The 23,667-nt window shown below is 39.6% G+C and overlaps 1 protein-coding gene across 3 annotated transcripts in view; it reads right to left on the bottom strand.

The window, feature by feature from the left end:
- Positions 1-23,667, bottom strand: part of COL14A1 (collagen type XIV alpha 1 chain) — a 196,983-nt gene that overhangs the window by 134,757 nt on the left and 38,559 nt on the right. For all 3 annotated transcript variants that reach the window (XM_037048457.1, XM_037048454.1, XM_037048455.1), the window contains exons 5-9: positions 22,886-22,969; positions 6,663-6,818; positions 5,043-5,162; positions 3,714-3,878; positions 1,266-1,427 (exon numbers count right to left, since the gene is read on the bottom strand). In XM_037048457.1, the coding sequence (XP_036904352.1) occupies positions 1,266-1,427; positions 3,714-3,878; positions 5,043-5,162; positions 6,663-6,818; positions 22,886-22,969 (687 nt within the window). The remainder of the gene's footprint in view (positions 1-1,265; positions 1,428-3,713; positions 3,879-5,042; positions 5,163-6,662; positions 6,819-22,885; positions 22,970-23,667) is intronic.

Raw genomic sequence — 23,667 nt, 5'->3', positions numbered from 1 at the left:
CAATGAAATATCACTACACACCTATCAAAAAGGCCAAGATAACAAACAGTAGCAACAATAAATGTTGGTGACAAGGCACAGACCTGGGGTCACTCACGTATTGTTGTTGGGAATGTCAAATGCTATGGCCACTGGAAAAGAAGCGTGGCAGTTTTCGAACTAAAACTAAAGTAAACATAAAACTACAATATGATACAGCAACTGCACTCTTGGACTGTATCCCAAAGAAATGAAAACATGTGTTCACACAAGAATCTATACATGAATGTTCCCAGCGGCTTTATCTGTTACAACCAAAGAACGTAAACAATTCAGATGTCTGTCGACGCGGGGATGGTTAAACAAACCATGATACGTCCACACTGCAGGCTGGGCCACGGCAATTAAAAGGAAGAGGACTCCATACATGCAACAACATGAATGAATCTCCAGGGATTTACCCTGAGTAAAGAAAGCCAGTCCTGCCCTGGCTGGTGTAGCTCAGTGGATTGAGTGTGGGCCTGCGAACCACACAATCGTGGTTCGTATCCCAGTCAGGGCACATGCCTGGGTTGCAGGCCAGTTCCTGGTTCCCGGCAGGGGACGCACGAGAGGCAACCATACATTGATATTTCTCTCTCTCTCTCTTTCTCCTTCCCTTCCCCTCTAAGATAAATAAATAAAAAAAAATCAAAAAATTATTAAAAAAAAAAAAAAGAAAGCCAGTCCCCAAAGGTTGCATACTACATCATTCCATTTATATAGAATTTGAAGATAAAAAAACTAGAGACAGAGAACTGATTAGTAGCTGTCAGGGGTTAGGGAGTGGTTGGGGGAGGGACAGAAGTGAATGTGGCTAAGAAAGGACAACAGGAACGATCCTTGATCCTTGTGGTGACAGAAATGTTCCCTATGGTGACTGGGTCACTGCCAACACCCCACTGGTAACTGACAGTGGACTGTAGTTTTGCAACATGTTACCATGGAGAGAAACTTGGAAAAGTATACACAATCTCTTTTTCTACTATGTAAATGGGCAATTATCTCAAAATCCAATGTTCAATAAACATGATGGTTTAAATGCAACACCGTGGAGAAAAGTATGCCCTCACTCCCACAGAGATGCCAATATACCCCCATTTTTATTTTTATGATTCACTCCCTTCTTCGGAGAATAAAGGACTCTAGCTAGAAAGTCAAGATTAAAGATGGTAAGAATTTTCAAAACCCACGACAGCCTCTGGCCAGGGCAAGACCCGGACGGCGGCCCTCTGAGATTCCTTCACCTTTGATCTCCCGGTCCTGCTCCTCCACGCGGAGGCAGACGGTCCGCGTCAGGCTCTCCACGACTGTGTGCATCAGGTCGAATTCGGCAACGTTGTACACGTGAGTGCTGTCCGGTTCCGAGGCGATCTCCTGCAGCTCGTTCTCGTCCGCGTTCTTCACCCCTTACCATGAGGACAACAGGGAGGGCTGTGATATCATGACCCATGTGGCCAAGCAGTCGCAGCCTTCCCAGCCCGATCCCTTCCGTCTCTACCGCCATCAGTGAACACATGGGCCACTGGAACGGAGCTTTTTAAAAGTCTCCTTCAAAATCCTTTTAAATGGTTTATCTTAATTTTTGAAGTAAGTCTTAACCAGAAGTTATATTAATAAAACTAACTTTAACCTTGCATGACCATTGCAGAAGCAATAGTATTAAACCAGTATTATAAACTATCAAAACTTCAGCTATAAATTTCTATAAAAACAAGTTTACTTAAATTGAGAGCTATTGCTAGAATAAAAGTAACATATATAATTAATATTATCGTTAATGTTATTATAGTATAGTATTAAGAGACAGCTTGGGGAAAAATTTTTAACCTACTCAAATACAAGTAGCTGGCTAGTACCCATTGCAAACAGGCAAGCTCTGGTTCTTCCACAACAGTTACTGAATTCCCTTACTCCAGGTCAAGGGCAATGCTAGGTGTCTGGAATACAGCAGGGAATAGGGTGATACAGAAAACCCTTCTACTTCTCAGAAGACAGCATGTAAATGAGTAAACACTGACCAAGGAAGGTAGAAATCGAAAAGGGCAGGCCCAGGGTGGGCTTTATGGGTATGAAGGTAGATTTCTCTTTCCCAGGCTTCAACAAACAAGAAGCATGTCTTCGTGAATCCCTGACCTTGCAATCACCCAAGGATATTAAAAGAGGTACTGAGGAAGCAAGGAAGGGAGAGGACATGGGGCAACATGAACTACTTCTCAGATGCCTGGTTCTGCCACCCAATTCATCTTCCAGCCTCAACATACCCAGCAACAAAGCCTTGTTTGTCTCGCAACGGTTTGCTTTAGGGGGTCAGAGGACAATAAATACTACTGGTTTTCAGGTAATTTCCAGCAAAAAAAAAAAAGGTCCAAATCACATCTGAATTCACTTAATGTTTTGTTTTAAAACTCATCCATCCATTTTTAATAAGACCAGAAGATGGAGAGTAAACACATGAATTAATCCCCCACTAGTTTACATCTCTTTAAGGAATTTCCTTTGTTGGAAAAAAGGATAGTAAAATAAAAAGTGAAAATTAAATCAATCTCTTTGATGTTTCTTGCCTAAAGGACTTCTACAATAGCTTCTAAAAGGCACAGTTGGATCTGGGTCCACAAACAAAATCACATTAGTGCTGGAGCAATGAGCTTCATAATCAGTAATGTCTTTCATGGCATTTAGACCCAAATGATCTATTTCTCATTTCTCTCTCTCTCTCTCTCTCTTTCTCTCTCTCTCTCTCTCTCTGTCTCTGTGTGTGTGTGTGTGTGTATATATATACACATATATATGTATATCATTTTGCCATTTCTTGGAACTATATACACATATATAGTTCCAAGAAATGGCAAAATGATTCATTTTCAACAACATGGAAAGAGAGGTAATGGTCCTCATGGCTTGAAAGGGATTTGTTTTGTGCAGATTTGGCCCTTCTCACCTTGGTGCCCCAGCACCCACCACCATGCCTGGCACATGACAAATAAGCAAATTCTTCTTGAATGAGGCATTCTATAAACCACATTTTGATAGCAAATCTAGAAATGGGCAAGAGGAACGGTGTCTCATTTTAGGGTTTGTTTTTGTTTCGTCGGTCTCTACTAAATAGAAGACCTTCCTACTGCCAAAGAAAATGGGAATGTTTTCATTGAGAGCAAAGTTGCATCATCTAAATATTCTGCAGTTACTCTGCATGTGTGCCACACATATGTACATATCCATCCTATTCCGCAAGAATGATACCTTTAAAAGAGTTTCTGAGAAGTAATGCTGCCTATCTGGAACTCTGTGATTTCTTTCAATAGCTGCAGGACCTTAATGACTTGAAAATAATAAATTACCTTGTCCATACACTACCAGAAAAGAGACAGCCTATAAAGAGATGTCAAAGAGAAAAGTCCTGACTAATAAAGGGAACAAGTATAAACCTAACCGTTGAACTTCACGCTTCTCACGTTTTATGTATGGCATCTCACCCAGAGATTCTCACCCTGTAGGTTTTGTGACAGTTACCATCACTTCCATTTCAAATGTACGGAAGTTGTGCTCAGAGCACATGACTAGTCATGATGGGAGGCCAGACTAGAAAACATTCCGGGCTCTCGGCTTTCAATGAAGTGCACTTTGCATTACATATTATTTTCAGGGGCTGCATGTCTGCCCCCAGGGCTAAAATGGGACTATACATAACATACCTATGGCAAACAGTTCCACACCAGATTCACGAAGGTTTCTGGATGGTGGAATAATATCATCCTGGGACTTTCCGTCTGTGATTAAAATGCCAATTTTGGATACTCCAGTCCTTGCTCCTGCTTCTGGCTTAAAGCTATTTTCAAAAATGTAGTTCAAAGCAAGACCTGGGGAAAAAAAAAACAAGGAAAAATAAATACAAACTAACCACCTTTAATAAAAATCCTTCCAATTCTGCAAAATGTAACCACAAGGTGAGTAACTTATTGAACTAAGGGGATTTTTAGTAGATGGGGACTTTCATCTTCATTTTTACAACACACTCTTCCTTGACAGATCAGATGAAAAACTAAAATCCACCAGAAGAGAGGTAATAAAAATAACTGAATACTCCGTCGTTTCAGAAACTTGCACTGGTAGAGAACATTGACTTCGTGGCCACCAGACAACAATAGACTTGTGTACAAGAAAGTGTAAACCCTTATACATTTGGATAAAGCAAGAATGTCCACACAACAGTGACTGTTCAAAATATCACTACGCTTTCAGCTTTGCTAATGATGGCCTAGAAAACCAAGAATTCTTTCTATCTCTCTTTCTTGGAGGTAGTAGGAGCAGATCTAAAAGAATAATTGAACTCCTGCCTTTTGAGTCTGATACTTTTCACCAAACAATAGAAAATAAAAAAATGCTGTGATATTGTTACAGGATTTGCGTGAAGTAATTTTTTTGTTGTCTTAACAAAAAAACCCATTACATTATACCTCAAATTGGCAAAGCAATTGTCAGGATGTCAGTGGGTTCCTTATAAATCAATGACAGCATCTTGTAGCTGGAATAATTATCACCTAAATAGTCTTACATTCTTTGTTTCTCCAAAATATCAGTGAGCCAAAGATCCCCAAATATTTTCCCAATAACTACTGATGGCAGAACAAGGGTCAAGAAAATTCGTTTCTGGAATAGGAGGTAGGAATCCGTTTACGTTTCATTGACAGGATGGCTGGGAGGGAACACAGGTAAAAAGACAGGGAGGGAAAAGGACTCACAAAGGTCAAGACAGCGACTGAACCCTGTCAGCCCTGGAGACTGCTCCATTTTCTTTTAGGTCAACCCAGCCCTTCTTGGGATATTATATTTATATGGAATGAGTTGTCTGGGTTTTAACTCTTAAAGCTAAGTTTGAGAAAAGAGGCATCTGAGAACTTTAGAAGCTAGTTTGCTTTTAAAAAAATATTATGCTAAGTCTTACACTTTGTAAGGCAGATTAAAGAAATTGACTATTTTTCAGCCAAATATGTTGGTAAAACTGTGGACTGAACGAAACATACCTGTTAGCGTATTGCCTCCCTTGTATGGTAGATTTCGGACGGCTTCGATTACCTCATCCTTTGTGCTAAAGGCATTCAAATGCCACTCTATTCTGGGGTCACCGCTGTACTGTGCGAGACCTGGAAAAGAAAGATAAGGAAGCCCACCCAGAAACAATGGGTTACTCAAAGGTCTAGTGGACTATTTGAGAAACTAGAATGACGAACCACTTAATTCTTGCAACACTTTTTTCTCTCCTTAACTGTGTACTTTCAAGAAGGATTCCTAAAGGACAAGTGGGGGGTAAGGGAATCCTGGCATTAATTTAGGGAGTTAATTGGGAGAATTAATTATCTGAGGAAATATATCTATTTTCTGGGCATTTAGAAGTGACCACTTCTCAAATGGCTAGAAAATAGGTACTTAGCATGTTTTTTAAAAGTCTGGTTATGTTTACAAATAAAAGGTCTAGATTTATATGTTGGTTTTTATTCTCAAAGGAAGGAGTTTCCTTAATGGCTATTTAAAAGTAAAACTTGGAGATTTCTTTTTGTAATAAAGTGAACATGTTGCTCAAAGATTTAAAAGTTTTTATTTGCTCTTTATCTCAGCTAGACTTAATTTGGCAAAGATTGTCTTGTACTAAAAAACTACTTCCAATTTTCACTTATTTTTTAGTTTTTTGCTTCAATGGATTGAGCTGTTTTCTTTAAAAATAAAACTTTTACCTGAAAAATTCTTAAGCCAACTCTAACTTTTAAGTTATTCTTTTTTCTAGGTGGAGAAGATTTTTTTAAATTTTTATTTATTTATCTTTAGAGGGGAAGACAAGGAAAGAGGGAGAGAAATATCAATGTATGGTTGCCTTTCGTGCATCCCCTGCTGGGAACTGGCCTGCAACCCAGGCATGTGCCCTGACTGGGAATTGAACCAGTGATCCTTTAGTTTGCAGGCCTGCACTCAGTCCACTGAGCTACGCCAGCCAGAGCTAGGTGGAGAAGACTTTGACTTCCAAAAAATGAAAATGTATTCAATAATTAATTGTAGGAATTAATGTCTTTGAAATTAGTAGGAATAAATATTTATTAATGCAAATTTGCATTTTGGGGAACACCACTATAGTTGAGTCTGTGATTCTGAAAGCTNCTTAAGCCAACTCTAACTTTTAAGTTATTCTTTTTTCTAGGTGGAGAAGAGTTTTTTAAATTTTTATTTATTTATCTTTAGAGGGGAAGACAAGGAAAGAGGGAGAGAAATATCAATGTATGGTTGCCTTTCGTGCATCCCCTGCTGGGAACTGGCCTGCAACCCAGGCATGTGCCCTGACTGGGAATCGAACCAGTGATCCTTTAGTTTGCAGGCCTGCACTCAATCCACTGAGCTACGCCAGCCAGAGCTAGGTGGAGAAGACTTTGACTTCCAAAAAATGAAAATGTATTCAATAATTAATTGTAGGAATTAATGTGTTTGAAATTAGTAGGAATAAATATTTATTAATGCAAATTTGCATTTTGGGGAACACCACTATAGTTCAGTCTGTGATTCTGAAAGCTACTTTGTAGAATCCTTTGAAATTTCTTGAGTGGTGTCCCCAAAGTTTTACATTGATGGCTGACTACAATGAATAGTAGAGGGTGTACCAATTCTAGTCTTCTCCGAGCCCACGTCAAATGCTGTAACCAGGTTTTCCAAGAAAAGCCGCACCAGTCTGAAGTTGAATCTTCCAATACTCCAGGAACCATCCACCAGGATTACGATATCAGCAATAGCTGGGGTTTCACAGAAAAATTTCACTTCTGCAAAGGACAAACCAGAAAAGCACTCGTGTTACTGCTGGAGCTTCGAAAAGAGAGAGTCTATTTTAATGTCTTCTAAATAACTCAGTGCTAAGAATACAATAAAGTTCCCATTAAGGCAGCTGTATTTTTACAACTCTTCCCTTAAACGCATTTTTACTGGGAAAAATTTGTGGTAACAGCCGGCAGCAGAGCCAGTGTTCTGGAAAATAGCAAAACACTGGCAGGTTCGCACCATCCTGGCAACTCAAGCCTTCTGCATATTTAAGAAAGTAATGTCTGTGCAAAACCCTGCAGCTTTGGGTTTCGGCCTGTAGATTCTTTCCAGGAAAGGTCTGAGCCACGCCAGCATGAGAGGCTAAGCACAGGTGGGGAGGGTGGCCAGGAAGCAGAGGCAGCTCTCCTGTTGTGATAAGAAAGCTAGAGGAAGGGACAGGAGAAGAGAAAGAAGGGCCTCTTGGGTTCAAGGAAATGTCAGGGCCTTGCATCAAGTTTAAGAAAGGCATGCCAATGTTTGCTAAGTGTAGGAAGGGTTTGTGGAAGAAGAAATTTGGAAAGGGCCCGAGAATTTCTCTAAATTTAAACTCTTATGCTTATGGCATTACCCCCCTTATCTGCTGGGAATACATTCTGAGACTCTCAGCGGTTGCTGGAAATCACGAATAGTATGTATATGTACATGTGTGTGTGTGTGTGTGTGTGTGTATATATATACAATGCAATAATTTTTCCTATAAATACATACCTATAAATAAAGTTTATGATTTCTCTTTGGCATAAGCTGGTTTCCTAAATGCCTGCATCTCTACTCTCATTCTTTGGAGCCATTATTAAGTCAGATAAGGGTGACTTGAACACAAGCACTTCGATACTGCGACAGTGGATCTGATAACCTCGATGGCCACTGAGTCACTTACAGGTGGGACACGTATACAGAGCAGCTATGCTGGACATTAGTGGGATGCTTAGTGGCCCGAGCGGGGTGGATGGACATGGAGCAGGATGGTGAGAGATTTCATCTCATTATTCAAAATGGTGCTCAATTTAAAACTTACGAATTGTTTACTTCTGGAATTTGCCATTTAACGTTTGGGGCCACCGTTGACCCCAGGTAACTGAAACCATGGAAAGTGAAGCAGCCAAATAGGACAACTACTCTACTGTGTCTATGTGGCCATAAGAGTCTCTCCCTTAAAATCATTTAAGAAATTGATCTTTTTTAATGGCTCAAGTAGGCCTCAGAATAAGGACCTAAAACAGGATGTCTAGGGGCTGGAAAGTCCTGGCCGCCAGTGATTGCAGCCAAGGTTTCAAGGGCAAACAGCTGTCTTCGCAACAAAGAAGTTTGTCTGATGCGTATGGCAGGTCTGTGCATGACTAGGGGAGACCACCACTTACTCTCACACAGAGCCGAGATACTAAAACATTCCTTTAAAAAAATCATTTACTTACTTTTAAAGAGAGGGGAAAGGAGGGAGAAAGAGAGGGAGAGAAACATCAATGTGTGGTTGCCTCTCACATGCCCCCATCTGGGGACCTGGTCCTCAACCCAGGCACGCGCCCTAAGTGGGAATCGAACTGGTGACCTCTCAGTTTGCAGACTGATGCTCAATCCACTGAGCCACACCAGCCAAGGCTAAACTATTCTTAATATGTTAAAGAACCCTTAAAGCTTTCATGGTATTGTTAGTACTTTCAGTAGCATTCCTCCATACTGCAGTTTGTGCTTCCAAAAGAACTATTTAACGTTGCTGAATTTTCATACTAGGGCTGGAGATGATGAACTGTGTGTGTGTGTGTGTGTGTGTGTGTGTGTGTTTCTTTACACCTTGTCAGCTTCTTCAAGTCGCCCAACAAATTCCTAGTTTGTTTTCTAACATTAAAATGACAATAAAACAATATTTGAAATATCATTTAGGTGCTAAAAAGCCAAAATATAGAGGTATTCATAAATGAATTAAATATATTTTTTCTTGGGGGGAAAATAGTTGAATTAGCATAGTTGGCTAGGAAATTTAATATATATCTCTGTACCTAGCAGGCCAAATTTTGCTAAAAGAATCTTGGTTTTTCCCCCCAGACATAAATATGTATATTTAATCCTTTTACCAGATGGGGAAAATGTATTTGCCAGTGAAACACTCAGACACTCATATGAAAGCTCTATAGTACAGCGGACTCCAAAGCTGATACATCACATGTAGGGGCACCGAGTTTCCCTTCTCTAATCACCAAACCCAAAGCCACCCCCGCCGGGGAGTCAACCCTCCTGTACGGGACTGAAATACTCTGAAACAGAGCACTGCGGGAAATCACGGGACAGGGATTTGAAACTGAAGTCTTACGAAGCTTTAAGAATCAATCTCTCTCATTTTTAATGGGGACCTTGCCTCAAATGGAGAGCAGTTTTCTTTCTCTTCCAAAACTATTGGGAATATTATTTTGCTCTTTGTGTAGGTACATTGAAGATAAGGTCTTAGAAAAGGAACAATCTTTGTTTACATAGAAGAGGACTATGAAAACGGGTATTTTTCTATTTAAAAAATTTGCCAATAAAAGTGTTTTGTCTATTTAGCTCATTCAAGTCATTTTGACCTGGAGATAAAAATTCTATATAATCTATTAGCTAGTGTTACACCAATAAGCTCAATAAAAAGGAAAAAAAATTATTTTATATAACTCCAAAGTAAGATGGAAAATTAATTGACTATAAGAAGATTGACAAAAACCTTAAGAAAAAAATTAAAAGAAAAGTTTCACTGGAAGGGGGCATGTACGATCTAATGAATTTAAGAATCATTATCAAGAATATATAAAAAACCATAAATAGAAACTTCAGAGAATAGGAAATATATATAACCAACAAATAAATGAAGACAATTTTAACTACATTGGTGATTACGTTAACAAAAAATTAAGGTCACAATGATATACAATTTGTGCTAATTCAACTGGAAAAAATAATAAATTTTATACCATTTATAAGTGCTCCAAAGAGAATGACATATTTAGGTATATACTTAAAACATCTGCAGGACCTATATGTTGAAAATTATACTATTGAGAGAAGAAATCAAAGACATAAATAAATGAATAACTGGAGAGATTAACCATGTTCATGGATTAGAAGACTGAGGATAATTGAGGATAACAATTATCCTCAAATTTATCTATAGATTTAATGTGATTCCTACTGAACATCAGAAAGGGGGTTTTTTTAGGTATAGTAAGGCTTATTCTAAAATATATATGGGGAAGGCACAGAGCCTAGCATAGCTAAAACAATCATTATGAAGAAGAATAAAGTGGAAGGAATTATTTTACCAGACATATAGCTTAATGACTGTACAGGTATAGTCATCAGTATAGTCTGGTATTTCTGAGGGATAGGCTCACACATCAATGGAAAAGAACAGAAAAGCCAAAAACGGACCCATACAAATATGTTCAACTATATGATTTAAACTCTAAATATAATTTTAGACAAATGTGAAAAATACTTCAACAGGCAGTGTGGGAGTAATTGAATACCCATGCAAACAAACTGGACTCCTACTCTATATCAGGATTAATTAAAAGTGCATCACTAACTTAAACATAGTAAGTAAAACTATGAAATTTTAAGAAAAAAACTAGAAGAAAATCTTTGGAATGCAGAGTGAGCTAGACAAAGAGTTCTTAGAGTTGGCACCAAAGTACAAACCCATAAACAAAAAATGCTGATAAACTAGCCTGGACCAAAGCAAAATACTTTTGCACTGCAAAAGCTCACATGAAGAAGATGGGAAGACACCCTACAGATTGGGGAACAGCTTGCAAACCACAGGCTCAACAAGGGGTTTGTGCACAGAACACATGCAGAACCCTCCAGCTCACGAGTAAATAACCAAACAATTCAAATGGAAAACGGATAAAAGACTTGAATAGCTCTTTCATCAGAGAGTATGCAGATGGCAAGTGAGCACATAAAAAGATGTTCAACATCACTAGCCATCAAGAAAATGCAAACTAAAACCACAAAGAGTTTTCACGGTACTCACCTATCAAAACAGCTACAAGAAAACATAATGATGATAACAACAAATCCTGGCAACTATGTGTAGAAACTGCATCACTCACACATTGCTCGTGGGAATATAAAAGTGTATAGCGACTCTGAAATAACCTGGCAGTTCCTTTTAAATGCATACATAAAATTACCACACAAACCAAACAATTGCACTCTTGGACGCTGATTCCAGAGCAATAAAAACTTACATTCACACACAAATAAAGTACGCAGATGTTAATAACAGCTTTATTCATAATAGTCAATAAATTAGTCCAGCTGTCGGTCAACAGGTTAATGGTTAAACACACTGTGGTTCATTCATACCATATATATTCAAATGCTATTTAAAAAATAATAGCTCAGATTCAGCACTGATGACAAATAATATCTCCTTCCACTGGCAAGTATATTACCCATTTCAACAGTCTTAAATGGACAGAGACCAGTCTGAAAGAAACATTAAGTATCTCAAAATGAGTTAGGGAATCCAGTGGTGAAAAACCAGACACACCTGAGAGCCCAGCTGACTGATGTCTAAAACTCTGCAGCCAAATCTACTTGAAAACCGCACTAAAGGGGGTGAGTACATATGCTTTTATCATTAAAACAATAGTTCATAACCAATTGTTTTAAATAAAATAAATGTGTGACCTCAATATCGTATTTAAAATTACAGCACAGCAGCAGAGAAAATGACTTCTTGACCTGGATTTTAATTCAGCTCTTGGCTCCACACGGTCTTCATCTAAAGTGCAACTCTGAAAATACAGGTAGTGTTTGAAAATCAAAAACCAAAAAACTACCCAGCTGATAGCAGTCAATGAAAAGCACCCAACAGACAGACTAGATCACAAACTTAGCAATACTGACGTCACAGAAAAAGTCGGAAGGAACCATTCCCATTCTATTCTACACCTGGAGGGGCCTGGTGAGAAGGCTCGGGAAAGCTAACATTTGCCAACATTCTATGTCTGGCAGTTGTGCCCGACGTTATACTAAACCTCATCTGCCCCTCTTCACTGCTGTTGTATTTGTACCTGGCTGGTCACCCTGTCACTGGACTATTAGGATTTGTTTCCATTTCTATCGCCCTGACTAGACTGAACTCTTTGAGAGGTAAGACATGCGTGTTTTATCTTTTTATCCCCTGTGCCTCGCTCAGCTCTTGCTGTATAGTTCACCAATGAATGTGAACTACGTTGAATTGTGCTGTTAAACAAGGATTCCTCTTTTCGCATAATTTATCCAGCCGGCAGGATAAAAACGAAAACCAGAAAAATGAAGCATGACAGACGAACGGAATGTGGTCTTTCCTCCCGCCCTGCTCCACTTACACACAGGAAAAGTGGATGACAGCTATTTAGGGATCAGGGAGATTGCATCAGGTTTGCCTGTCTTCCCTGATAGTTTTCCAATGCTGGAGGCAACGCTGAATGAAAGGCGAGCACGTACTACCTTTACTCAGATTATTTTAATATGCAATCAGAAAAATTTCACAATGATTTTTTACTAGCATTAGTCTGATTCATTTCGTGGTTGTAAATAATTTTTTTTTCTGTGCCACTAGCAAAATATCTAGGTATACCATTCATTAACCAAGACATGTGAAGGAAAACTGTGGTCACAGAACAATTTTTCACTTGAATCTCCCATAAGGTTAAATTCAAGTTTTCAAACTAAGAGCTACTGTTAAGATTGGCTTCAACAGCATCACTGGAGTTTTAAAAAATGTTAATATTTTACATTTGCCAATGGCTCAATGGTTGTAAAAGAGTTTGCAATACATTGGCCCATCGGATACAACATTCTTGTGGAGAGCTGTTAATTGTTCTCATTTCTCAGAAAATAAAATCGCGGTTCAGGGAGACGAGTGAATGGCTTCATGGTTACTGGCAGAGGTTGAGCAGGATGGCAGGCCTTCTAAATGCTGTGTCCCATATGCCTTTTCTATCATACCATGGAAGCTGTCCTACCATAATGTAACATGGGTGGCCACAAGTTACCTGTCGTATTAATGTTACAATTTGTCCATCTAGCAGATGGAGAGCAGAAGGCTGGTTTCACCTATATTAGAGTTCGCATTAATCAGAGTGAACTTACTATTCATTTCATCCAGTCTTGGCATAGACTTACCTCTCAAAGCATCCCTGACAGATGACTGCCCAATCTAAAATAGAACTTCCCATCACTCTCTTCTCTTACTGTTTTATTTTTCTTTGCAGAACTTCTTACTTCCTAGAAATACAAGGTCTGTCCAGAACATGACCAGCTATTGTTAATATAATGAGAACAGTGTGTGTGAAGTCAGTGTAACTTGGCAGCAAAGAAGAGTGGACTGGCATATGCATGCATGAAAAATGACGTCACTGTGCTAGTCAGTGGGGGCGGTAGATGCCCTTGAGTGAGCACGTGCACTGTGTGGCCATCGCATTCAAAACGACTGAGTGAGTAGAGCAACAAATCTGCATCAAATTTTGTGTTAAGCTTGAACATTCCTCGACAGAAACTATTCAGATGATTCAGAAGTCCTGAATCATCAATCTCAGCTATGATTGGCTGCAGCAACTGGTGATTGGCAGCTTCATCACGACAATGCACCTGCTCTTGCATCACATCTTGTGTAGAGTTCTTTGGCAAAATATCAAATCGCTCAGGTGACTCAGGTCCCTATGGTCCAGATTTGGCCCTGCGACTTCTGGCTTTTCCCCAAACTATAATCACCTTTGAAAGGGAAGAGATTTTAGACTATCAGTGACATTCAGGAAAATATGATGGGGCAGGTGATGGTGAATGGGAGAACTGTGTGATGTCCCAAGGTGCCTACTTTGCAGGGGGCTGAGGCATCATTGTCCTGTGTAGCATGTTTCTCTTCTTCAATAAATGTCTCTATTTTTTATATTACATGGATAGATACTTTCCAGACAGTTCTCATATACTATATAGTGATGATATTAATTTTATGTTGCAGTTAGTCCATGAGGTGCCCAGACATTTGATCAAACATTGTTCTGAGTCTGTCTGTCTGAGTCTGTCTGTGTTTTGGGATGAGATTAACATTTGAATCTGCAGACTGATTAACGCCCATTGCCCTCCCTAATGTGGGTGGCCCTCATTCAGTTGCCCGAAGACCTGGATAGAACAAAAAGGCGGAGTAAAAGGGAACTGCTCCTGCCCAGCCACCTTGAGTTGGAACATTGGACTTGAGCTGAAACTCTGGCTCTTCTTGGATGTTGAGCCTGCCAGGTTTCAGATGGGAACTTACACCTCGGGCTCTCCTGGGTCTCCAGCTTGCAAATCTTGGGACTTTCTAGCCTCCGCAGTCAGGTGAGGCAATTACTTACAATAAAGCTCTTTGGATCCTATCTCCATATGAAGAACCCTAATACATATATTTAGGTATTGACTCTGGCACTCTTCATTGCCTTCTTTTTTCACAATAATGAAAAGACCTACCATTTAATGACCCTTTCATCAGATTTTGCATTTGTCTTTTCCACTTAAGCCTGATATTAATTCTATATAATAGATGTTCTCTAATATAATAGAGGTTATGTAACTAAAAGGGTTAAACAACTTGCCCATCCTCAAACACGAGGCAGGTAGAAAAGCTGGAATTCTAATCCAGAACTGACTCCATAGCCTGAACCACTTAGCTATTAAGCTATTCAACTCCTGTCACCAAAGAGAAGCATCTGAAAGGAAAGAAAGAACAAAGGGAGGGAGGGAGGGAGGTAAGGAGGGAGGGAGGGAGGGGAAGGGAGGGAGTAAATGAAGACGGAGAGGAGGGAGAAAGAGAGGGATAGAGGCAGGGAGGGAGGAAAGATTTCCAGGCCTTGCAATGAAAGGCAGCCTGAAATCAAAGTCATACTCACCTGCACTGCATCCCATCTTGGATACATAACACGATGACGATTTGCAGGCATGAGGTGCCCCATCCCTGAACCTCGGCCAAAAGGACTTTTCAGCTGTCACTCAGCCCTGTATCTCAAGAGTAACTGACAGTCCCATAAACATCACAATTTTCCTTTGATCATAAACCACAAGGGACTTAGAGAGGACAAGACAGCTGTCTTCAAATATTAAAAGGGCTGTTACACAGAAGGGGGATTAAGAGTGTTTTGTATGCCCCCAGGGAGACACACTTCAACTCAGCTCAAGAAAGAACTTTCTCACAGTCCAGATTTCCATAGACCACTGCCTTGGAAAATGGCGAGCTCTTCATCAACAAAAGCAGACAGTGATCAACCCTTGATGGCAAAGTTTCAGCCTCAACCACCTTCTCAACTGATCGAACTACACGGCTCTCCAAGTGCCTTCCAACTCTAAAATGAAGATTATTTCTTCCCTCCCTCACCTACCAAGTTAAGACTAAACTACCACTGTGCTCTTCAAAACTCTCCATAATTCAGCTCCACTTGATCATTCCATATCCATTTCTCACTTCATCAAAAGGCAATTCCAGGCGCCAGGGTGTTACATTCATAATTATTTTCAGCTCTGTACACAGTACTGCATGATTCAACCATACATTTACCTGGATTGTTCGAGGTCATTTTATGGGGGGAAAAAGCTACAAAATCATCCCTGTTACTCCAATTTATCAATAACAACCAGATCCGGATATTTTGCAATTTTTAAAGCTGAATCACCTGCTCAGTTTGACACCAACAGTCAGCCCTGCAGGTACAGGAGCAAGATGCTTAACAGAAAATTCTTATACAAGAAGAAAGGTATCAATCAGACAAGCCCAAGCATACCTACAGGGGACAGACTCTGCCAAAATCTATAGCAGAGCTCGTAGTTGATAAGTATCTGATTTAAAAGAAAACAAGATGTGCTACAAGTTCTTTTAAAAATGAGGACATGTGTGGGGTGCGGTGGGGTGTGATGGGGTGAAAACAGACAAATATACTTGAACAAGAATAAATAAAAAACGAGGACATTTGAAAACTTACATAAGACAGAGCTGTAATTTTTTTCCCCCTGGAGAATTCACAGGTTAAGAATAGGTACATTTACTGGAGGTCAACAGAAAAGACATCAAAATCCTTTAAAACTGTCTTATCAAGAGAGGTGGGGGTGAATGGCAAGAGAAAACTGGAGGTCTATTGCTAGGAGAATCCTATCCCCCTTGCCCTCAGGGCAATCTTACCATTTTATGCACAGGTATAATGCATGTGGTTTATTTATTTATTTATTTATTTATTTATCTTTAGAGGGGGAAGGGAAGGAGAGAAGGAGAGAAATATCAATGTATGGTTGCCTCTCATGAGTCCCCTGCTGGGGACTGGCCTGCAACCCAGGCATGTGCCCTGACTGGGAATCAAACCGAGATCGTGTGGTTCGCAGGCCTGCACTCAATCCACTGAGCTACACCAGCCAGGGCTATAATGCATGTCTTAAGTGTTCAATGATTATTTTCTGAATGACTGATTCTGTCTCCCAGTTTTCTTTTTAATTCTTGAAAACGTACATTTTTCTCACATTAAAGTAAAAACAGAAATCTACTTCTGCATTTTTTATCACAAAACATTTGTTGTTAATCTTCTCCAAGGGACTCTGAACCTTATTCCTTGAATCTATAACATGCCAAGTTCAAATATTCAACAAATAGCTACTGATAATGTAAGATACTGCTGTGTTCTGTGTGCTAATATTTGCTCTTTGAAATAAGACATTTCTTTACAAAGAAAATGGAAAAGAGGGTGGAAATGGACACCTCTGAGTGCCTACTATGTCCCAGGTACCATCAGGCACATGAGAGAATTTAATCCTCCCCACCCTGCATGCTCATTTTCACTATTATACTCATTTTCAAAAGGAGGAAATTGGGACTTGGAGAAGTTAACATGCTTACGGTCGTATAGGTAGGTAGAAAGCAAGGGAAGATTTCATTCTAAGAGATGTTTGAACATAGACCTGTGTGCTGTATACTAAGCCACGCTGATCTCAATAAGTAACAAGGAAAAATCTGAAGACAAAGGAAAGGCCAAAATGAGAAAAAATAAAATATCCTAATGAAAACGTTAGTTTTTATGTTCTAAACTTTGCACTTGAAAGCCATTCATAACCACACTCTGAGTTTTTCCTCTGAGTGTGGTTACTCAGACCCCAGGGACCTTGGGCTTGTCCTAATGCCTTGGGCACAATAAACTGTCTTCAAGGTTGCTCTGTGCTTCTGGGAAATGTGGCGGAATTTTGGGGGGACAGAAGTGAGGAGAAACAGGACCAAAATCATATCACAGCTTTTCTGTTACTCGCTTGGATCAGTTCAGGGTTTCTCAGCCTTTCTTCCTAAATTAATAAATTATTTTTTTCCACCTTCAACACCTCACCAGTTTATTGAGCATGCCAAACTTCCCAGCCTTGTGATTTTAATTAATAAATTGAAATACTTAACGTCATCTGAAAAACAATGGTTTGAAGAACGGAGAGCTACACATAGTCAGATCTCCAATACTTAGAAATGGCCTCAACAAGTACTTTCACTCCTCTTTGATCCCATTGTGTCTCTTAAAAATCTTCTCTTTGACTTTGGTGTTCTACAGTTTCACCAACATTTTTCTGGGGGTGGCTGTCTCTTTATTTATGCGCTTCAGAGCTTCATATGTTCCATGTGGTGCCATTTCAAATCTACCTGTTCTTTTTCACAGGCTCTCATTCCTTCCATCTCTTGTTTTGAATATTTTCTACGGCTTCAGTAATATCGCTGTTTGTTTTACAGTGTTTGTGTGATCCCTCCATAAATAAAAGTCATCGATTCTGAGGCCACCATTTTTGCGTCTTCTAACTCTTACTCAGGAACATGGCTTAATTCTGTTTCAAATGTTGGGATTGTGACCTCTTCCTTGGCATTATTTTATCTCTGACAATCTAGAATTGGAGCTAAGCACACATGCCTCAGATGCGATTTCATGTGTGCTTCCGCCAGGCATTCTACTGTTAGCAGCTCTGAGTACCCTTTACATTAACTTCTTGTTTGGGAGGACCCCAGAGCGTTTAAAGAGTGTGAATTTGAATGTCTCATCTGAAGGTGACACAGGCCCACGGTGTGAATTCTCCAGGACACTTCTCCCCGACTCAGAGCACGGGCATAGGCGGAGGGGCTTCCTCGAGTGCTGCCCGTGCTGATGAGCAGGGGAATTCTAGTCCACCCCCGCGTTGTTCCTGGAGCACGATATCAGCTGTCTATAATAGTAGTTGTAACAGTAAAGAGAGTAAGGAGAAGGGACAGGAGAAGGAAGGAGGAGGGCCTTTGTTTGCTAAACCCTTGAAAGAATAACTCAAGCTCATCTTTTTCCTCCCAGAAAAAGAGAACATTGGGATCCTCCAACTCTCTTCTCATTTTAGAAAATTTAAATAAATAAATAAATACTCCATTGCACAAAAAGAGGGCCAGAGCAAAAATAATTTTGCTAAATTTATTAAGAGCAAAAATAAAAGGGAAACCCTAGGCTACTTGTCCTGTCTGCCTCAATCCTTTTCCATCAGATTTTACGTTCTTTTTTTCTTCTGCAAACACCAAAAATATCAGGAGAGATCTGTTTGGACAACAAAAGAGAAATAGCTGTCGATGCAAATATGCCAGTATTATGCTCAAAGGCAAATACCACTTTTGTGGGGGAGTTTGTTTGGGATTATTGAAGAAAGATGTGCAGTAGATTGAAAACAAGTGACTATTTAACTGCATAGCAACTTCTCTTACAGTTTTTAGCTCTTTGTGTTTCAACTAAAATCCTCAAATATGTGAAATATGTCTGATTGTATCTTAGCCACAATCAATGTAGGCTCTTGTACGAAAAATTGTGGGATGTGGGGAAAACAAAGAACAGCATAGTCGAATGCAAATGATGGGACTACCGCATCTTACAAGAGGGCCTATGGTGGTGCGTTAAGGCTCAGGTGGTGAAGGTCTTTTTGTCTCCCTGCCATTAACACTCCCCCTCAACCTCCTGGGAGCCCTAACTCACCTGGACTGTCACCACTGTTTACACCTTTCTCCTTATGACAACCCTCCCACACCACCAATGCCCTCGTGGGAGTCCTCACTTAAAGGAAAAGCCACCTTTCCCGCCCCCCCCCCAAAAAACCTCCTTCAAGTGTTTGCCTTAGCTGAGGTCTTGACCACTGCAATAAACACCTTGAAACAGCTCCCACCTGACAGTCCCCTCCAGGAACACATGTTCAGTGAGTAAAACGAATGAACTGCTGAACCGCTGGTTCTCTCTGGGTGTTCATTAGCATATGTCAGTAATACACTCACGGTTCCATTGGCCACTTCCCTGTTTTTAATTCATTTCGTTCAATCCTAGGTTTTAAGACGGCAAGAGGAAAGTGCATCCGGGGGAGAAAAGGGAGACCTTAGGGTATTTTAGGGATATCTAGCTTACAGCTAAGTCCTGGGCCCTCTATAATCCACGGATGGATGACAGATTTCATCTTGAGTGCCATTCTTTAAGCACGGCACGGCAAGGTATGCGAAACCAGAACTCAGCTGAGAATTGACATGTAAAACCCTCCACAAAAACATTTACAAACTAATTTCTTGAAAAAAGAAACACAGGAAAGATAAGTAAGAAACTAATGCATTTGGTTATTTAAAAGGGGTGAGTAAAGCTGAGTGGATGAAATACATATATATTCTTCACTAAAGGCAAATGTTCACTAAACACCTAACAGATTTTTGCAGAGTCTATAGAATAGCAATTCTAAAACTATTTGTATATAAACTATATATACAAATTCTAAAACTATTTAGCATATAAATAGCTACTACATCTAAGATACTGTGAGTCATGTTTTCTAACCATCTTGAAAAGAGAGTTATAAAAATAGAAAAAGGAGAGCTATAGTGAACCTTGTTGTATGGGTAAAAGATAGACTCAAGACACAGTAAGATACATAATAGATAGGTAAATAGATAAAAAAGGTGTATGTGGCAGGGGGTACATGTCCTCTCAGCTAAGTATCAGGAAGCAATGACAACCCAAAAGCAATAAGCACATCAGTACCCACATCTTGGTTTCTAAATATCTTTTTTGGTGTGTCAAAAGTAACAGGACTCCTGTTTCTTTGAAGAAATTGTTTTCTTGAGGAAATGGTCATTCCAGGGTAGAGCCAAAAAAGTACAAGAAGAGTGTGGAATATAAGATTTGTGCCAGAAGTAGAAAAAAATAAAGAATGATGGGGGTATATGAAAAGAGCACAGTAGACAGCTTAAAACAGCTCCCACTGAGTAAATCTGGAACAATCTGAGCATTAAAAGAAATAATAAGAGTAATGAATTACAAGCCATCATGTAAAACAGGATCCATGGGTCCACACTGATGTAAACAAATAAATAAATGTGGTAGAAGGGAAAGATCCGCCTTACAGCACAATGCCAACTAATAAATGTAAAATGAGCAATGGAGTTAGAAAAATGTTCATTTGAGGAACATTATAGTAGTCACTGAATCAGGGAAGAATCATCAACAGATTTTAAACCGAGTGAGTCCAATTTTAACAAGAGAAACAATATCGACATGTCTCAAAATACCTTTTTACAAATTACTTTTTTTACTGCAAGGGGAAGACTTCATATTAACCAGGAGTTCACAAGTCAAAAGTGCTACTGGTGAAAAGAAGTGACGCTGGGACTGACAACAGACTTGTCAGAAATAGGGGACGTAGCCTGGCTGGTGTAGCTCAGTGGATTGAGCACGGGCCTGTGGACCAAAAGATTGCAGTTCGATTCCCCATCAGGGTACATGCCTGGGTTGCAGGCCAGTTCCCAGCAGGGAATGCAGAGGAAGAAGTAGGAGATGGAAGATAGTGAAGTGTGTTTGAAATAATTAGAGACAACACCCCCCCCACCTTGTACCCAGCTGTCTCTCCAACAGTGAGTGTGGGTGAGTATATCCTTATAGGACTAGGATTGGGTTCACCACCATGGATCTTCTCCAAAGGAAAATGAACACAAAGAGAAGGTCGAAGATACAAGATGGGATGAGGAGCAAAGAAATGTATAAACATGAGAAAATCTGAACAATGACTGTTAATATAATAGTTATAAATAGAATACCTTGAAGAGACAAAAATTAATCAACACTCATGTATATTTTATGAATTATGTAAAATATAGAAAAGTGAATTGTTAAAGTGTTATAAAATTTTGTATTGGTTGAGAAATGGTACAGATATTGATTAGTGACGAACTTTGGTTTGGCTTTGCATAGTAAAATTCTAATTATAGTCCCACAAAAATTACAAAAGGATTGAAAACCTTCAAGTTCAGGAGAGGAGGAAATGTATTTCTTAAAATGTCATCGATTCTAAATAAATAATGCACACGGCAGGGGAAGCAGAGGGAAAATGAAGATTATTAGAAAGCACAAAATAAATGGCAAATCCAAACATCAGTAATTTCAAAAATTAGAATAGACTAAAATCACCAATTAAAATAAAGAGAACGTTAAAGGTAATTTTAATTTTAATTTCTTTTCCTTTTCATTGAACGCACTGAGGTGACACTGATTGACAAAATTATACAGGTTTCAGGTGCACAATTCCGTAACACACCTCCATACACTGTACTGTATGCTTCCCGCTCCAAGTCAAGTCTCCATCTATCACTGTTTATCCCCCTATACCCTCCCCCACCTCCCTGAGAGATAAGGTGTAAAACCAACTTTTACAGATGAAGAAGCAGAGACATAGAGAGTAGGGTAATCAATATAAATCCCCCAAGGTTAAAAGTGGCAAAAGCAGGCTTTCGATTCAGGCAGTCAAAGCGATGCTCAAGCCGTGTACCCCAGGCAGTGTTGCCCCCATATACAATAGCATGGACAGTTCTCAGAGCGACCAAGTGATGCCCAGCACAGGAAACACCATATGGAAGACTGTACCTATGTTTGTATATTCACAGAGAAGTGACTGAAAATTCATGCCACAGGGTGAAAAGAAACACAGGCAAATTGATGGGTGACTGTATTTTCTAGCTATGAGTAGGTAACATTTTGCACAGACCATGTATTTGTCTTTCTATCCAGAAAATACTAACTGAACCTTTGTTATGTATCAGAAACAGCTGGACACTGAGGAGTCAATGAGGAGCAAAGACAGGCAAAATCCTTGATCTCTTGGAGCTTCCAATCTAGTGGGGAAGGCAACCACTCAAATTATAAGTGAATGTAAAACTACAACTATGACTAATGTTGTGAAGGAAAGTTAGTTGTTACACGAGGGCCTGTAATAGAAAAGAAACTTAGGAAAGGTGTAGGAGAAAATAGTGATTGAACTGAGCTTTGAAAGGAAACAAAAGATACCTAAGCAGAGCGGTGATGTGGGAGAATGTCCGCTTCATGCAGAGGGTGCAGCGGGTGCTATGACTTTGTATGGGAGAGACCATGACCTCTAAAGAATTTGAAAGAAGGCCAGTGGGTAGGAACATTGAGTTGTTAGATGAGGAAGGAGAGGAAGGTAGCTTGTGAGACATTGAGGGGCCTTAGAAGTCTTGCTAAGGATTCTGGCCTTTATTCTAAGAGCAGTAGGAAGCTATCAAAGGGGTTTTAAGGTGTGTGTACAGAGAGCACAAGGTCAGATTTATTTTGAAAAGATTGCTCTAATTTCTGGGTAGAGAACTCACTGAGGTTTTTCTAAAAAAAAAACCAAAAAACAAAAGAACAAAAAATGAAATAAAACAAACAAAAACTATATGCCAAGAAAGAAATGGAACCTTCGCTGAGTATTGGCAGTAGACATGGAAAGAAATGAACAGATTCTGTCAGTGTTTCAACAGAAAATAAATTCACTAGAACTTGGTGATGTATTGAACATGGGAGAGTAAGGGAAGGGAGGCGCTGACAGTTACTACGTGTGAGGAAGGAAGGAGGAGTGACGTGGAGCCGAGGAAGATTTTCACATTAGATCCTGTCTTCTGATGGGACCAACAGCCATGCACATGTATGTTGCCAGTGTTATTGAATCAACTCAACCTCCAAAATAAGCATATCAAAAAAATTTGTTTTAAACTGACCTTCTGGTACAGATGGTTTATTACCATTTCCTTTGTCCGCCTTGACTCTGGGTTTTGGATCCTTTCTTTTTTCCAAATCTTTAACTGGAAGGAAAGGAGAAATACAGCAACATGTTATGTTAAAGTCTAAAAGAAAATATTCAATGACTTTTGCTAAAACCCTTGCAAGTGTTGAGAGTACCACTAAGTAGAAATTAGCTCCATGGTAGAATCTCATTCCCAAACATTAAAACTGCTCTTTCTTTTTTGTTTTGCAGCCCTGCCATGAGAAGGTGTGGAAAACACTTAAGAATTTACTTTAATCAAGTACTCATTGTGGGCAGATATAGCAAATAAATTTAATCTTTCAAAATTGCTATAAAATGACCATGATTTTCATATATGAGACAATGAAGGACCAAGGGGCTAAGTAACTAAAAAATATCTCCTAAAACTGGAAACTGTTGGCACAAGATTTAAGCCATATCTTCCGGTCTCTGGACAAGACCTATGAGTTGGACCCTGCTCTAGAAAGGTCTTAGCCAGAACTATTCTCGTTTGGAGTTGGTCTATCAGCAATAGAAAGTAGAGAACCCATATTATTTTCCTTTCAAACACAGAAAGAAAGTTTCTCTTGTAATAGACTGTAATATTTCTTTATCATTTGTATTATGAAATACTACAGGACCAAGAATGCCCCTGAGTCCTTGAAGCCATTCATACCAATGGACTCCATTAGCGTTCCTTTTATTGCTTTGATGCTGCTGGTACCTTAAGTTGTTTGAGTCGGTTGACCACCGCCA

This window comes from Sturnira hondurensis, unplaced genomic scaffold, assembly GCF_014824575.4.
Source record: "Sturnira hondurensis isolate 20B ecotype Veracruz unplaced genomic scaffold, ASM1482457v3 Scaffold0006413, whole genome shotgun sequence".
Taxonomy (NCBI): Eukaryota; Metazoa; Chordata; class Mammalia; order Chiroptera; family Phyllostomidae; genus Sturnira; species Sturnira hondurensis.
Note: the sequence above shows the minus strand (reverse complement) of the source record. Positions and strands in the feature narration are given on the sequence as shown.